The sequence below is a fragment of the Barbus barbus genome, assembly GCF_936440315.1.
Source record: "Barbus barbus genome assembly, chromosome: 15".
NCBI classification, from domain to species: domain Eukaryota; kingdom Metazoa; phylum Chordata; class Actinopteri; order Cypriniformes; family Cyprinidae; genus Barbus; species Barbus barbus.
In genome coordinates, this window is record NC_136743.1 from 9,480,989 (window position 1) to 9,499,220 (window position 18,232).

The following is an 18,232-nucleotide window of genomic DNA, read 5'->3' on the forward strand; positions in this document are numbered from 1 at the left end:
TTAGTGGCCATTTACTTTTTTCTCTTTGATGGTCTTTTTAAATTGTATGTATTACTATTTAAATGTATTGTGATGTATTTGTAATGTGCACACCTTTTGATCAATTTAAATATTCCCTAAATATACTTTTTTACACAGAATTTGGCATTTGATATTCTCCATAATGTTAATAAAAGAAACTGACACATTAGATTCTGAAATGTCATGCTTTGTGGTTGAGTAATTTGTATGCAGAAAAAGGTCTTTGCAGAGAGATATAGAGAAAGTAAATCAATTAATTTTACAAGTTATTAGATATCATATAGCCTTCACACATAACGACTGGATACACCAGCTCATATTAAGCCTTTCTGTCTTCACCTGTGAACAATTAACATGCAAACACTTCAACCTATAGTTACCTACACTTACATACACACTCATTTTGTCCTCAAACTGTACATAAAAGTAGAATAATCTACTTTTGAATGGGAAAGAGACACTTTCACTCATTCTAAGGAAAGTCTTTATTGGTCAATGTACAGAAAGTGCTGCAGTGACCATCAAAGAAGTTAAACAAAAACCCTTTACAAAACAAAAGGAGAGAAACATATACAAAAGAATAGTCTTATGTGATTTTACAGGGTTGCTCTTTTTAAAAGTTTCTTTTTTTGTTCCTGTTCTATAACACACATGGTAAAAAGGACTAGTGAAATATAGGAATGAAAGGTGTGGGAGATGGACGGAGGGGGAACGGGATGTCTCACAAAGCTGACATCACAAGCACGTTTTGGCTGATGGCATGAGAAATCCTAACCACTGTAACAGACATTACATGAAACCCAAATGCACATATTCATATATGCACGTCAAGGGGGGAAAAACATAAATATCATCAACAGTTGCTCTGGTTTTACTCTTCTATTGGAAATCAAAACTGTCAAAAGCCTCAGTTTTCACAAGATTTGGCTTTTGTTGGTAGTTTTCATACATTTATTTTCCTAAAAAAATTCATTGAACTGTACTCTGTGGGGAGGTTAGCAAAAACCTTCACAATATACCAAAATAGCCCCAGGCTAACACCACTGATCAATTTTCTTTCTTTTAATAGTTTAAAAGTGCCTTTGTCTACAGAGACTTAGACAAATCTATTTGAGCTGAAGTGAGGGAGAACCCATCCGCGGTTGAGGTGAGGACACAATGAACGATAAAAGAGAGATCAACACAGACAGAGAGAGGAGGAGGAGGAACCTTCCTCTTCAGCAAGCAAGTGTGGACACAAACAGGCTGTGAGGGATGCAGGAGAACGCGAGGAATCGGAGTCACCATTCAACTACTCTACAGTTCCCTATTTACAGAAGACAAGCATATAAAAATGTACAGACCCCCTCCCAAAAGGAAAAAAGTTTGAATTTTTTTTTTTGTTTTGTTTTTAAATGTCTCATTACTATGTATAACTTGCTGAAAGAGAACCGTCTCAATCTAAATCTCTCTGAGAATCTAAAATAAACCTATTTGCTAGATTTCAAATGAAGAAAATATAATTATTATATACTTTCATTGCAAAAACAACTTTTGGGTATTTACTATTGCACATCAATGCAATATTAAATGTTACTCTGAAGACAACAAATGGTGAAGGCAAAGCCACACTGTCAAATATTAGAGTTTAGTATTTCAGAAAGGGAGAAAGCATCATGATGCTAGACTTTCATCTGATTAATCAACATGAAACAAATTAAAAACAGTAAACGTAAATAATAATAAATAAAAACCATCCCAGAGATGTTGATTCACAATTTATTCCATTGTGCCGATTTATCTTTCCTTTTCGTGGATCTACTGAGACACTGCAGCTTATACTACTGAAGTACATACAGGCTTTGCAGCGTTTGGACTGAGGGGTGCGATTCCCAATATTGACCAGCAGATGGCGTTATAGGATGCCTTTTGTGGGTGTTGGAAAGAGTCAAAATCAGGCTGATGTGTGACAGCTTTTCAGGCAATAAATTCTGGCCTTTGTACGTGTGAGAGGGCATTAAATGCGAGTGTTTGATGTATATATGTGTACGTGTGTGCGCGCACAAGTCTATGCCTGAATGTGAATCTTGCTTGTGTGAAGGTGTATGCATGTGTGTGTGAGCGACTGTGTGTGTTTGTGCGTGTCTTAATAGGGTAACGTTGACGGGTCCCACTCAAGCTTTCCTTTCACTTTTCCCCTCTGAATGTTAGTCTCTTCCTCTTCATCACTGTCCTCAGATTCAGCACTAGAGAGATCTCCTGCCAGTTCATCATCCTCTTCGTCTTCATCCTCCTCTTCCTCTGGCTCCTCCTCCCTTACCTCCTCAGCAATCTGAGTCCCATCAATGCTCTATAACCAACAACAGAATGATGCTATTTATATCATCTTCATGATTAAAACAGTCAAACTCCACACAATATAGAGCAGTGTTGTTACTGTAAAAGGAATAGTTTATTAAAAAATGAAAACTCTGTCATCATTTACTCACCCTCAAGTTGTTTTAAACCTGCACGAGTTTTTTTATTCTCATGAACACAAAAGAAGAATCAAACAGTTGACGGGTAACCATTGACTTTCTATACTATGGAAGTAAATGTCTACCATCAACTGTTTGGTTACGAACATTCTTTGTGTTCAAAATAAATATTATGCTTTAGACTCTCTAATGCATTCATTCTATTCATTCAAAACTCACAACCTAGAGTTTCAAAGTAGTTTCCCTAACAGTTGTCTTTACCAATGATGCACATACTGACCTCCATGGGATTAACAGTGATGTTAAGATTGGAGTCGTCCCAGTCCATCTCTGGGTCTTTTCTTCCCTCTTCGTCCTCTTTTGAACCGTCCTGGTGTGTGGTGTGGATGCGGTAGATGCCAAAGACCACAATGACCACCAGGGCGGCGATGCACATTACGATTACCACTGTCGCAGCAGGAGGAGTACCTAATGACACATGGGTGAAGACATCATTTATCTTGTTCTGCCAAACTGCCAAGCTGTGGCATTTTACTGTACAAACAGCAATTTATAATCCAGATTTAATAAAACATGCTCAAATCTGTTGAATTCTATTATTCTATTAGTTGCTTCAGTCCACTAAGACTGTTATTGTGATTAATAATAATAATAATAATGTAATTATTTACTGATAATTGTATTATATCATATTGAAATTGCCAGAGTTTCATACAAGCAATGTGTACAAGTCTCATACTCTCCAAGGCTGCATTTATTTACATTATTTATTCGAAAAATACAGTAGAAACAGTAATATTGTGTGATAGAATGAAATATGAATATTATTTAAAATTTAAATATATTTTAAAGCCTAATTTATTCCTGTGATGGCAAAGCTGAATTTTCAGCATCATTATTTCAGTATTAAGTGTCACATGATGCTTCAGAAATCATTTTAACATGCTGATTTGCTGCTCAAGAAACATTTCTGAACAATGTTGAAAACAGTTATGCTGCATTTAGTTTTTTTAAACAGATTTTTTTTTTTTACATCCTAAGTACTGTACCTTTACAGTCACTTAGGATCAATTTAATGTGTCCTTGCTGTATAAAACTATTAATTTCTTTAAAAAAACAACAACTTTTGAACAGTGGTTTATACAGTATATAGAGAGAAACAGAAAGAGATAGAGAGAGAGATGCATGGGTGTTTTAGTCACCCTGCTTTACTTTTAACTGTAGTACAATAACTGGAATGCATGACCTTGAGCCACTTATAGCTCTAGTCTTGCAATTATGTATATTCATAGTATTGTTATGATTCACTCAGCCATACAAAAATCAATACAATTCCGGATTACTGTCGTTTAGTGTTTTTCTAAGGGAGGTCTGTTCTAGGTGGCTGAGGTGAAGCTTATTTAGCCGTGCTGACAGCGGAAGACAGTTTCGCACAGTTCACTTTAAGAACAGTGTCGTTTACTGAGACCTTGCAGTCAGCAAGAGCAGGATTGGGAGCATGAGGTCACAGTGCCACCTGCTGTTTTTCCATGTCTCTCCTAAAGCAGCATGTCATCTCTCTCCCTCTTTCTTTCTTCAGTCCAGAGAGCAGAATGCTCCATCTCGCTGCAGTCAGCTGTGCTCTGTGCGCCCTTGGGGAGATCGCTGGTGTCCCTGGTGTGTGCGTGAGCTGGTAGAGTAAGTGTAATTTCCCAAGCTTCTTCAAACGAACAATACGGTCTCCAGAGCTTGTTGTCCGCTTAGACTAGTGTGCGGATTTTGTATGCACATGTGTGTGCATATTTGCTTTTTTATAAGCTGAATTCTCCGATTAATAGTTTTTGTGACACATTTACTGTTCTCTCAAAGCCTGTTTTACAGTTCAATTCAGTTAGATTGTTTAACAAAGGAACAACATATTATTCACAAAATAAATAATTTCATTTTCATTTCCAACACAATAGTGTCATACAGGATAAAATGACTGCATGACCAGGAGTGGATGAGCTTTATAAAGAGGCATCAAGGCTGACTTTACCTGAGATGTGATCAGAGTTGACAGTATGGACAACCAGTGGATGATGCACAGGTCTCATATTCTGGGATTGGACAGCCATGTGATTGACATGCTCCACGGCCTCTGAGCTGTGCACTATTCCAATCTGAGAGGCGGGACAAACAGAACAGAACACAGTTCAGAGACAACAGGAAGAATGAAAATCTGACCTTATGGCCACATCAAGAATGAATGAATGGATGGATAAATGAATGAGTGAATGAATGAATGAATATTTATTGGACTGATTACAAGTGAACCTGTAAATTAGTGAGCCTGTTTAGTAATATAAAATGTCAAATATAAATAGAAAATATTCTAAATATAAAAATATAAATGAATTAATATAAATGAATTATAAATGCAATACTAAATTATATATAATACATACAAATATTATACAGTTGAAAATACACTAATTATGATATCAATTCAATACTGTAGTAATTAAAAAAAAAAAAAAAAAAAAAAAAAAACCTGAAGTATAACCATTTAAATTTAAACCTGTGAATTTTAGGATATTGCACACTGCACTATATTTTTGAAGTACTGTGTCATGGTAGCTGGTTTCATTTCAAGTGTTCCCACTGATGCAGATGTCCCAATTTCCTCTAATTTATTTGGTATAGTCTGTATTATCAATAAGAAAGACCGATGAGCCATTCTTTAAATAGGCTAGCATTTTAATAACACCCGGCTTATTATTGCATTCATAAATTGCAAAAAAAAAAAAAAAAAAACCTTTACATGTCAGTCAGATGGTCTCTTTCTGTCTTAATTGACAGTTCTTAATCAGAAATCAACAGTCAAAAGTCAAGGCTCTGTGAGAGCAGTGCACAGCTAACTTTTAAGTACTAGGAGTCCAAAAGTGAAAAAAGCCAAAAGAAGAGCAGGAATTGAAAGAGGGGATTAAGTGAATGGATGCTAAAAAGAATAAGAAGCCATGCCCAGTATGAAGGCAGTCTCTGACCTCCAAGTTGAACTCATTGCTTGTGTAGCGTCCATTCAGTTCAGAGCAACTGAGCCGGAACCTTCTCTCAGACAGACCGCCAGGCTTCCAGTTGCGGTACCTCACCTGCCTGACGGCCTGTTCATAATGCGCCATGGAGTCCACACCTGAGACCAAAGAAAGACCAGTGTCAGGAACTCGGTCTACTCGGACAAAAGAGCTACAGAGGAGACACTCAACATGGAGTCTGTGAACAAGTAGGAGGTCTTAGACCTTTTTTTGTAATAACTCTAAAACCACTTTATGAAATGTCAGAGTGATTTGAATTTGCTTGCAAAAAGTCAAATGTACAGAATGATTGATAGAAGGCAAAAATCTGTTCAAGAGTTTGAGCAGGATCTAGGTTAAAGGCTTTTGAGTACAATCAAGAGTGACTTTTAAAAGATCAAAACTTTTTTTTTTTTTTTTGGAAAAGATTAAACGTTTTTGGGAAAAAACCCCCCCAAAAAACCTAAATGTTCAAAGGATGCACAACCTTACTTTAGCACTGATGGGAGCTAGAAAAAGGATTTTAAAAAATATATACTTTATTAATAAATTCATAGTTTTTAAAGAAATACTTCACTTTTCTGCAGATAACTAGTTGGTGGGAATCTGGGTTGTCAAAATAATGATAAAAAACCCCACAATGCAATGCAAATGCACAGTCTTTGCATTGCCTTCCTTCTTATACCAACATTAGGAAAGAATGGATCATCTTTATTTTTAATAAAGTTCCAGACCATGTCAGTAAGAACTTGGTCCTTTGTTCACTTTATTTTACCGTGGATTCGTTTACAAATAATGCTCAATTCGACGCGGGATTTTCCGAAAGATTAAAACTAAAAGACGGTGCTGTGACAACTATATTGTATCCAACAATAATGTCGCAACAAACAAGTGTGAGTAACTGTTTTTATTATGTGATCACTACTGCTTTGTCTTAAACAGATCATTTGATATGAATATGTTTTTAACCTAAATCACAGCCGCGTCCATCTGTGAACATTATCAACATGGATAATAATACAGTATGTTTCTTGAGCACCAAATCAGCATATTAAAATGATTTCTGAAGGATCATCTACTGAAGACTGAAGTAATGATTGCTGAAAATGTAGCATTGCTTTGTAAGTCACAGGAATAAATTACATTCTGACTTATATTAGAACAGAAAACATTTTAAAACAATAATATTTCTCAATATTATTGTTTTTACTGTATTGTATTTGATCAATTAAATACAGCCTTGGTGAAGACTTTTTTCTAAAAACATTCAAATTTTACTGTGCCCAAACTTTTGAACCGTAATGTATCACCAGTCTTCTAAAGCCATATGACAGCTTTGCATAATTACTGAAAACAGATAGAACTGTAAGTCACATGATATGAATAGTCACATGAATAGTCAGAAACAATAAAGTCCCTGTACAAATGTATACTGACAGCAGAGGGTAAGATATTCAGTGAAAAATGGTATAAATGTGTCTGTTCCTCACACAAATCTATTGTTTGGCAGGAGAAGGCTTTGGATATAGCACACAGTTCATTTGAAATATTGCACACAGTTTTTAATGGTGATTTTATGGTACTTATTTGTCATTTTGGAACATGATCCTTATTTGCTGTCACATGCTTTCAACACATCTTCCTTTGTGTTCCACAGATATGTAATTGATGAGAAATTTCCCGTTTTTTGGTTGATTACGAGAACAAGATTCCTGTAATAAAATAAATGTCTGTTTGAAGAATTTAAACATCTACAGATACATTAAAGTTCTAGATTTAAATCCTTTCTACATTGAGAACCGATATAAAGGTGAAACAAAGGGAAGAAGCTTTCAGCTGTGGATAAACAATAAATGAAAGAGTCACTGTAAAGTAGAGTGAAAAAGAGATTATGAGAAACATTCCTGCAGCAGATGGCTGTATAGTAGATCGAGACATGTGGTCGGCCATACCATAGATGGAGATGCCAGAGGTAGAGTTAGTGGCATCCAGATGTTTGCCCAAGAGAGAGCTGTGGTGGATCTCCAGACTCTCCTGCTCCGGGTCCAGCTCTTCTCCGATCACCAGCACATCACAATAATCCAGGTTATGCATCAACTCCAGCACACCAGGCCTGCGGACTACACACACACCGTTACACAGGCACAAATACACAGTGGCAAATATATGACCTTCTGCCGTATCCACAAACAACCATTGATTGTGTATGAATTTAATTTCGATGATTTATTGTTTCACTACCCCTGGCTCTGCATTCTATAAAAGAAGCCAGACACTTTTGTTGAACTTTAAATGAAAAAGGACACTAATAAAAAACAATTGACTTAATGTCAGTGTAATAACCAGCAGAAGGCATTTATAATCTTCATAATAATAGACTATACCCTTATTAAAAAAATAAAAATACGCTGAGAGGAATCCGTGGGAAGAAAATTCTGTAAATATTCTAAAACGTTTATACGATTACATTACAGGCAAAATGTGCAACTGTGGCACCTCTGAAATAAATTAATGCAAAGGAGTGAGATTATGTTAATATATGAGCTGTGAAAGTGAGTCATCTATCACCTATGCTGAAGGTGGCGTCGGTCTTGGTGACGGTACTAATGATGTGTATGTCCTTGAACAGGGCCACCCCGACAGGGGCTCGGAGCTGAGCCGTGGGCCAAACTAGCCGCTCCACTCCAGCAATGGTGATCCGAGGTTCACTGGGCGGCAGCACCATCACCATCGCTCTGATGTCTGGAATGGAGATGCACGTATCTTCCCCGAAACACCTACAATTTTCAAAACAGAGAGAAGGGAAACAAGAGACTTATTGGAAGACTAGAACGGATGCATAGGGCCACAGACTGACATGAAAATAACTTTTAAAACATAGTTTAGGCTCTGATGGGATAAGTCATGTTCAAAATGTCTGTTTCTGTCCTGTCTACAACATTCTGTAAATTGCTTTTCGGCAAAATTAATTTACCCATATTTATGAGGGAATGGACACACCTACCGATCATGATTTTCATCATTTATCATTTATTCAGATGTCCAAACTTTTGACTTTATAGTGTACGCATGAATAAAGACAGACAATAATGATAAAAACAAACAAACAAACATACTTAGTAATTACTTAAAGCTTTTTACAAGGATAATATTTTTTTCAACAATTTACAAACCAACATTTTAAGTAATACAGTACATGAAGAAATAAAACTAAAATAATTGAAATTAAAAGGAATTTATATCGGTCATTAAGAGTAATCAATGGAAAATTAAAATTAAAATTAAAGAAATGCATATGTGTCAATTTGGCTTCCTTTAGAAAGACTTGGGGAAATAATACAAGTTTCTTTTTTCTTCTGAACCTATAGCAAATATAGAGATTCACGTACAAGATTTATTAAATTAGAAAATTGGAATTAAATGAGTTCTTAATGCATACAGGGTCACTTACTGTAATAAATGGAAAATTAAAACAAATAATAAAAATAATAAAAAAATGAATAAAATAAAATGTCTTCCTTTAGTAAGACTTGCGTTGATAATACATTTTTCCCCTGAACCTATGATTAACAGATGTTTATGTAAATAACATTGGCGAGGCTCACATACAATATTTATGAGGAATACATGAAATAGGAATTGAATAAGTTATTAGTAAAATTCCCCCCTTTATGCATTCAAACACTTTATTTAACACCACAAATAATTAAACACTCTTGCTTCCCAAAATAAATTCTGTATCTCACTTTGAGTAAGAGCCCATTAAAATGCACTGACACTCACAAACTTTCTTTCAGTTGAGTGTTTGGACAGTTGATGATTACAGTGTCTAACTTTTGTTTCAGGCTGTCTCCGTCAACTCCAGCAAAGTTGCACCTCACAGGTGAAATCAATCATGGGACCAATTAATGATGCCAAAGCATAGTTAGTTTTAAAGCAGCGAGTCGATAAAAATATTTGCGAGAACACGAGCGGTGTGTTCAGCTTGGTGCCACCTCCTCCTGATGCCAGCTGAAGAAGTTGGTATGGCAGTCAGAAGCAGTGTTGATTAAGACCGAGGCGCTGAAGCGTGGACTGCAACAGACTCGCACACAGACCTGCTGGAGTCCCTCCAGTTTCATTAAAGCTAGTATGTGAGGAGAAAGGGGGAAATAAAGTGTCTTAGGGTGTGCTTTCTCACGATGCACCCAGTAATTACTCTTTTTCAAGGGTGAGCCCTAAAGAGCACTCATTGGTTTACTAATTAATTTATATACTCGCCCACTAATTAAGAACTATCTGTTTGTTCAAGACAACAACACGCTTTCTGCCACCGTCTCGGGTGGAGTGATGCTTAGCCGTGCTCGAGCGATGGTGCGCTATCTCCCTGAGGTAATTCCTCCGCACGGCTCGCCTAAACGCTCTCCCTCAAGTCGCCACGGAGAATGGCCTCGAATGAGAAGGAAGGGGAGCGCAAAATTGTGTGGAACCAACAAAACAATTACGTCTAATGACTGCAGTAAAAATGACAGTGGCAAGTTTGTGATGTGTAAAAGTGTCTCCCTTCGGTTGACTTGAGCTACGTACTAAAAGAAAGTAGTCAAGAGTACGCTCACTCATTAAAAAGGATTTGTGAAAAAGGCCAACAATCTTGGTTTATTTACAGGGCTGATTTAAGGATATTGGGAGCTGGTCTAAGGCAGACTATGGCTATTACAAGAGCTACGGCTCACTCCACTATCGACCAGGGAAGTCTGTTCTTATTTAGGCAATGCTCTTCACCAGTGCACACTAGACAAGTGTAGAAGCCTCTCTCTTCTTTTTATTCTCTCCTGGTCTCGCTTTCTCAACGGTAAAGTTTCATTTGGGTACGTATCAGACGAGTGTGATTGGATCCAGTAGGTTTCATTAGACTGCTGTCAGATGACACGATCCTTTCACCCTTGACAATCAAATGAGCGTTTCCAAAGGGAAAAGGACACCCACAAAACACTGGGAATGTAGCTAGCAGTCTTTCAAAAGTTTGGGGTTGGTCAGATTTTTTTTGTGCTTTTAAAAGTCTCTTACACTCACCAAGGCTGCATTAAAATAATAATAATAATAATAATAATATAGTAAAATAGTAATATTCTGAAATTTGATTGCAATTTCCAAAAACTGTTGTCTATTTCAGTATATTTTTAAACAACGTATTTCTGAGAAGGCAGAGCTGAATTTTCAGCAGCCATTACTGACACATGATCTTTCAAGAATCATTCTAATATGCTGATGTGGTGCTCAAAGAAACATTTCTTATTATTATGAGTGTTGAAAACGGTTAATAAAAAAAAAAAGAAGAAGATATTTATGTTTATGAAAATCCTGCATTTATTTGAAGATATTGAATAACTAAATATATTATTTTGGACAATTACTAAAATGAATAGCCTTAAATAAATAAATATTTTTTTAATTTGTTCATTTCAATAGACCATCTGAAAATACTGACTCAATATTATTGAATCAGACAAAGTTTCATATGAGACAGAGTTGAGTTTAACTATCATTTCTAGAGCTCTCTGCTGCAAGCTGCATCCGAAACAAAATAAAGAAAAAGAGAGAAAAAAAAAAAAAAGAGTTTGTCATGGAAAAGTTTTCCAGCTCAATAACTAAGCTATTGTAGGTATTTAAATCAGGAGCTTGAATCACAATTATTTATTAGAGGAGAGTGAAATCTACAAAATAAATCAATTTTCTTATTTTTGGAGACTAAAATGCTGGACATGAAAGGAAGTCCAAGTAATGATCAATAAACAAGAACCATCAAACCATCATCTTCGTTAATTATTGACCTGAAGTGCTCGATAGTAAAGCCTCTGAGCATTTTATTGTGTGAGAGGCTGGTGGAGATAAGACAAGAGAGCACGATATAGTGAGAGAAAAGAAATAAAAGAGAGAAAACAATGTTAGATCATTGTTAAAATAAGACAGGAAGTAACCCCTGTGAAGTCTTTGCATATTATTACTGTACTTTAGATGTCACATTAACAGCAGGAAGTCCTGCTCTGCACCATTTTCTGCTCTGCTGTGCAGTAATAGTACAGTGTTTTTATACAATATACTGCACACTGTTGTGTAGTTCACCCAAAAATAAAAATTCTGTCATCATTTACTTACCCTTATGTTGTTCCAAATGGCTTTGTGTGAAACACAAAAGAAAATGTTTAGACTGGATGTCCAGACTGCATTTTCAATTTAATGAAAGTGGATGCATCATGGTCACTATTCCTAGCATGGACATTGTACTAGTCAGTCATACAGGTTTGGAACAATATATCATGACAGAATAGTCATTTTTGTGTGATTTCCTTTCAGCCATGTGTTGTGCAGAGCAGTGTTGTCACTCTCTGACCCGTGCTGTGCGACAGTATCTTTATTTTTTTTGTGCTGTACTGACAAGGCTAGCTCTCTGACACAGCAGATTTTCTTTCATCATGGCCATTCATGTTCTCTTCAGCTGGTCTCTCTACAGTCATCACCACCAGCAGGCCTGTCTATTATCCACAGACACAAGACCACTGCCAGAACACTGCATGCTGCTGAAAATAATAGCTTCAGCCAAGTTGCTTTGCTCAAATCTATAGCTCAAACACTACATGGTACTTGCAACACCAAGGTCATGGGTTCAATTACTAGGGAATACATGAACTGATAAATTGTATGCCTTAATTGAAATATGAATGTGGATAAAATTGATAAAATCATCTGTTAAATACTGTAATGGTGTGCACACTAAACGCAAAGCGAGTATTTGCATTGCCCTGCTCAATCTTACTCGCGGGATGTTTTTCACGTCACTCATGCAAATAAAAACACACCATTTTTTTTTATACAACTGGACATTTCAATAAGCTCTTCGATGATTGCCTCAAGCGACAATGCGTCATGCAAATTTTCCACCCAAGTTGAAATTTTTCAACTTGTACTGAACACGTGTATATCGTGCATCACGGCAATCGTGTCGCTCAATTCGCGTCACCCGTGTCCCTCGGTGCGAATTCAAGCAGAGATCGTGATCCTGACTACAAAGACAAATTAATCACATATTTTTCAGTAGACCAACACTTTTGACTCTTTTGAGAAAAACTCTAAACATTTTCTCTTCACCTCTACTCAAATTTGTCTGGGTAAGTTTCTTTGGGATATGTGGATATGAGTTAAGAGCAGAGCCAGATTGCATACAGGTACTTGAGAGTCATGCAATGTAAGACAGATGTTTTCGGTAACCAAGGCAACCCTACATTCTCATCTCTTTGCTCTGTAGTATTGATCAGAGAAAGCCTTCTGCTGCTGCTCATCCTTCACTCATAAACATCTAGTCTTGCTTTTATTAACAACACTAGCTTGTGGGATTAAAAAAATAAAATGATCATCAAACATTCAAAGCACTTTAAATGAACCCCTAAGATGCAAGCTAATTACACTTAATCATTCACTCGAATATTTACTCCTATACTTAGTATTCATCCTGTAGAGATATTGCAGGGTTATCTATTAAGGCCTTTATGAGCTGATGTTGTGATGTTTTATGGGATGTTTTTGACTTTTAGTGCAGTACTCACTGGACTGTAGTTGTTATGTGGAGTTTGCGCAGACCGGGAGTGGGAAACTGCCGAGAGTTAATGTAGGAAACTTTTGTCATGGCTGTGTTGATGCTCTCCAAGTCATCTGCCTCCATGACCAGCACTGACTGAGCCGGGTTGAAGTGGAACTGAGAGGGATCAAGAGAGTGTGAGAAAGAGCCAATTTTCATAATCGAGAGAGAGAGAAAAAAACCTAAAAGCAAAGAAGCAAATGAACGAGTCAATACATTTACATATAGATGAATAAATGATGGCTGGGAATGACTGATGTCAAAGGATTCTCAAATATATTCAGATGATATTAAAGAGATGGACAAAGAATGGAATGCCTATAATCCTTCCAATAAAAGGCTTTGCATATGTATGAATATGCATGTGCGCATGTACCTTTATGCCTTTTCCCAGACTCTCAAGCGAGCTGATGTCCAGGCCTTCCTTGCAAGCCTGTAGGCAGGAGATCACCTTTTGAGTTGCAATCTTCCCAGGTCGGATAGTCAAGCCTGAGAGGCTTCCCCGGAAATACTGTGTGAACCGTGGAGTGGTCACCTCTCCTCCTGTAAACAAACACATTACAAATCATGAATATACTATGCATGCACACGTATACTTGCAGTCAGTAGCAACAAAATATATTGTACAAAAGCTAAAGATATTTAGAAACTAAGTGACACTCTGTGTGCATGTGTGTCAAAATGTCAAAATAATTATCTGGCATTATTCAGAGGTAGGAAGACAAACTCGTCCACTGAAATGCCTCCATCTGCTAGGTTTTAAAAATAAATGTTTTTGTATTATTTGCTGTGCTTTGCTTTGCTATGATAACCCACAATCCTGTGTGTGCAATTCAGCCGTTTATCCAAAGAACTAAACAGGCTCTGATGTGCTAGTGGCAAGACGTCAGTTAAATTATAAACTGAATATGAATGAATATGAATACATATGAATTTTAATATTATTATTATAATTTACAGTTCTTGCATGCTAGTGCTGTATTGATATTCCTTAAGTGTTGTATTTGTTCTGCTTATATACAAATATCAAATAATGTTAAAATAAACAACACTTTATTAAAAGTTTTCATTTATTTTCTAAATGCAGAGTATTGACTTACGCCAGACTTCTCCAAACATTTATTCTGCTTAAACCCTGCCCGTTTCTCACAACCATTCAGATCTAGCCCTATCCAATCAACAACTGATTGATAGAACCAAGCCCCCACCACCTATTTTTTTTCCTTTTTCGTAATGTTTCACTCACATGTACATCACAACACAGAAGAAAATATTGGATGACACTTCTGTTACAACACAACTTAAAGAATTTTTTAAATCACAGATTGAAAATCAAGCTGTGTCCAATTGTGCATTAATGCCTGTCCACTTTTTCAGCCGAGTTGGATCTTTGTTAAAGCACTAAGTCTTGAACCCAACCAACCAGCTACGAAGTGAGTCACAACATTGCAAGTATTTTAAAACCATACAGAACTCAATACTTCAATGAGGGAAAGAACTACAATCTCATTGTAGAATTGCGACAATATAACTATATTGTCGCATAACTGTATAGACAGCAACAGAAGAAGCACCATGTTCAAGGCCCAGAAAGGTCGTAAGGACATCGATAAATTGTCTGTGTGACATCAGTGGTTCAACCGTAACCAACACGTATAATAAGGAACTGTTGAATAAAAATACATTTTTGCACACAAAACATACTCTCGTAGCTTCATAAAATTACGGTTGAACCACTGATGTCACATGGACTATTTTAATGATGTCCTTACTACATTTATGGAGCTTGAACGTGGTAGTTATGTTGCTGTCTATGGAGGGTCAGAAAGCTCTCGGATTTCATCAAAAATATCTTAATTTGTGTTCCGAAGATGAACGAAGATCTTACGGGTTTGGAATGACATGAGGGTGAGTAATAAATGACATGATTTTCATTTTTTGGGGTGAACTAACCCTTTAAAGGGGTCATATGATGCGATTTCAAGTTTTACTTTGTCTTTGGAGAGTAACAAGCTGTTTGTGCATAGATAAGATCCGTAAAGTTGCAAAAACTAAAGTCTCAAACCTAAAGATATATTCTTTCTAAAAGTTAAGACTCCTTCTTAAAATGCCTCATTTAAACATGCCACAACATATCTACATCACTGTGTTGGACGATTTGCATAACACCACCCAAATGTTTAGGCAAAGAAATAAGGCATAACTTTTATTCTCATAGTATTATGCTGCCCCTACCACGTTGTGGAGATGCTGTGTGTTTCCAAATATAGTAAGGAGCGTAACATTTCCATCACACACTTGAGGTATTCGGCCATTCACAACGCACTAGATAGTTGGCCAATCAGAGCACACCTCATTTTTCAGATTGATGAGCTTTGTAAAAATGAGGAGAGGGGCAGAGAGAAGCAACAATAACGTACGGTATGTGGAAAATAATGTATTTTTTTAACCTAAAACCGCATAAACTCATTGCATTACACCAAATACACAAAATAATGTTATTTTTAGCATCGTCATATGAGCCCTTTAATTTGCATATTTTGTAATGAACTATATATATAGTATAGTATAATATAGTTATATTGTCACAATTCTTCATGGGATTGTAGTTCTTTCTCTCATTTCAAGTATCCAGTTCTGTACGTTTTTAAAATACTTTTTTGCTTCAAATCAAAGTTTGTATTGTTGTGAATCACATCGTAGCTGATTGGTTTGGTTAATGACTTACAGTGCTTTATATCATTGGGAGACTCGGTTGTGTATTTCACGTTGCTTTCATAGGAGTGGGCGGAGCTCACTTTGCTCACTGCGTCTCTGATTGGTGGAATTTTCTGTAATGCATTATGGGTATTGTATTTTTTTTCACCACAAATTTCACTATTCTAGATGAAGAACATGTTCTTCATTCAAAATGTAACCAATTAAGGTGACATCTTTTGTAACATTTGCACAGTGAATTGCTACTGGTCTTCTTTACTTTCATCGATCATTGTTGTCGCCTGTCTTTTCTTTCTTGAATGACAGCATCTTTTATATCATCTATTTGTATTTATTTATTTATTAATGAACAGTTGGTTACACTGACCTTCTTAATAGGAGCCTTGATAAAAAAAAAAAAATGTGAGGGAGTTAGAGTAAGAGCAATACCTGTCACAATAACACCTGCTGTTTTCCCTCCCATACATCGCTGACTGATGAGCTGGCAGATTTGGGGAGTCTAATAGCTCCAGATGCAGCAAAAACTGTCACTCCTAAAACCTCACAATAAGGGTCTGTGCTTCCAGTGCTTAATTGCTTCTGTTTTTAAATTATTTAGTTGACAGATGTTTTCAATTAAATGTTATTCCACAGATGAAACAGCAGAGGAACATTTGCATTCTCGTTCGTGCTCCCCCTAAAGGACAAAAGCACTAATGAGACTGCTGTCTTTGCATGGCATATAAGAGCTGTCACCGTCACATCTGTATCGATCAGTAGCTGCATGACAGACAATAACAAGCAGAACACATCCTGAGCCCTGTGGAAAAGGCACCGCCATGACCTTACATTTAGATTAGCACCTCTGATTTCTCATTATAACCAAAAATAGTAGTAATTTGTTACTGAGAAGAAGCAGCTCAGTAATTGCCTTATTTATCTCTTTTTATACACACTTATTATAGAGCAGCCTTTTTAAAACGTTTTTCTTTGTTTTTATTCTTCAAGGAACAGTTCCCCAAAAAATGATCATGAATCATTTAGTAAATTGATCATTTTTAAGGACACTTTTATGCTCATTTCTTTTTTACCAAATGATGACAGAATTTACACTTTTGGAAGATATATTCCTATTGATTTCTTTAACAGTTCATTTAAAAACAAAGTACCATTCAAAATGTTGGGATCACTATGAGTAAAGAAAGTTATACTTTTATTAAGCAAAGGGGATCAATTTATAATCACAGATAAATGCAAATAAATGCTGTTCTTTCTAACCTTCCATTCATGAAAGAATCCTGAAAAAGACTATTTGACAGTTCCCACACTTCATTAAGCCAAACGACCATTTTTAATTAATAATAATAACAATAAAAAAAAGTTATTTGAGCACCAAAATTAACATATTAGAATAATTTCTGAAGGATCATGTGAGACGGAAAACAGGAATAATGGCTGCAGAAAACTCACAGGAATAAAATATATTTTAAAATATATTAAAATAGAAAACAGTTATTTTAAATTGCAATACTATTATTATTATTATTATTATTCAGCTTAAAAATAAATTTTACGATCCAGAACTTTTGAAGTGTAGAATTTCACTCCTACTGCATAGAAATAAAAGGGTTGGTATATTTTAACATTAAACTCATTTAAATTGCACAATGGATCAGTTAATGTGCTAACAAAGCTTTAGAAAAAAAACAGATAATCCTATTTGATGTCTCGTCAAGACAATGGCCACCAAACCCCATTTCTACCCCAGAGAAGACAAGGATCTCAATTTGACCTGAACAAATATCATCCTCGCTTTCCATTATGAAGTTGTTTGTCGCTACGTTGTTGATTGCACGGAGTGAAAATGGACAGGGTGCGAGAAGCAATCTTGCCCGCTAATGGCTTGAAAAGTTATCAGTTGCGGTTTAGTGGAGCTTAGACCAGCTTCAGTGGGATGTAATAGCAAGTGAACTTGTCCCCCATTCAGGGTCTCTTAATCCTTACTATGGACCTCTTCTAAAAAAGAAAAAAAATCACAATTCAATGCCAGTGAAAAAGAGAGAATAATCCTCAATCAGCACGGATGAAAAGAAATGTAAAATGGTGCTGAAGAGTTAGAATTTAGGACTTTGTCGCCTAAAACAATGATTTAGCCGTGACTCCATTCTCTCAGAGGCTTGTTTAATTATTTAGCTCATGAAAGCGATGTTAAGGACAGTCTCCCCATTCAAATGCAATCATTAGCTCCATTTCAAAAGGCTGAAATTGACAGGCCGTGTTTCTTTTTTGATGTTTTCACGCCTGAGTCTCTTTGATGTAATAAGGAATCAGGGTAGCCTAGGGCCAAACACATTGCCTCTCTCTTGGTATTCGAACCACTGCTGCCGTGCTCACATGGTCATATCAATAATGTA

General features: G+C 36.3%; 1 protein-coding gene across 1 annotated transcript in view; it reads right to left on the reverse strand.

The window, feature by feature from the left end:
- Positions 1–489: 489 nt before the first annotated feature.
- The window catches only part of LOC306880786 (calsyntenin-2-like), a 222,906-nt gene continuing 205,163 nt past the window's right edge, over positions 490–18,232 (reverse strand). The window contains exons 10-17 of the mRNA XM_079434551.1: positions 13,498–13,664; positions 13,090–13,238; positions 8,078–8,286; positions 7,462–7,629; positions 5,483–5,628; positions 4,495–4,618; positions 2,758–2,945; positions 490–2,350 (exon numbers count right to left, since the gene is read on the reverse strand). Of these exons, the coding sequence (XP_079290677.1) occupies positions 2,147–2,350; positions 2,758–2,945; positions 4,495–4,618; positions 5,483–5,628; positions 7,462–7,629; positions 8,078–8,286; positions 13,090–13,238; positions 13,498–13,664 (1,355 nt within the window). The 3' untranslated portion in view covers positions 490–2,146. The remainder of the gene's footprint in view (positions 2,351–2,757; positions 2,946–4,494; positions 4,619–5,482; positions 5,629–7,461; positions 7,630–8,077; positions 8,287–13,089; positions 13,239–13,497; positions 13,665–18,232) is intronic.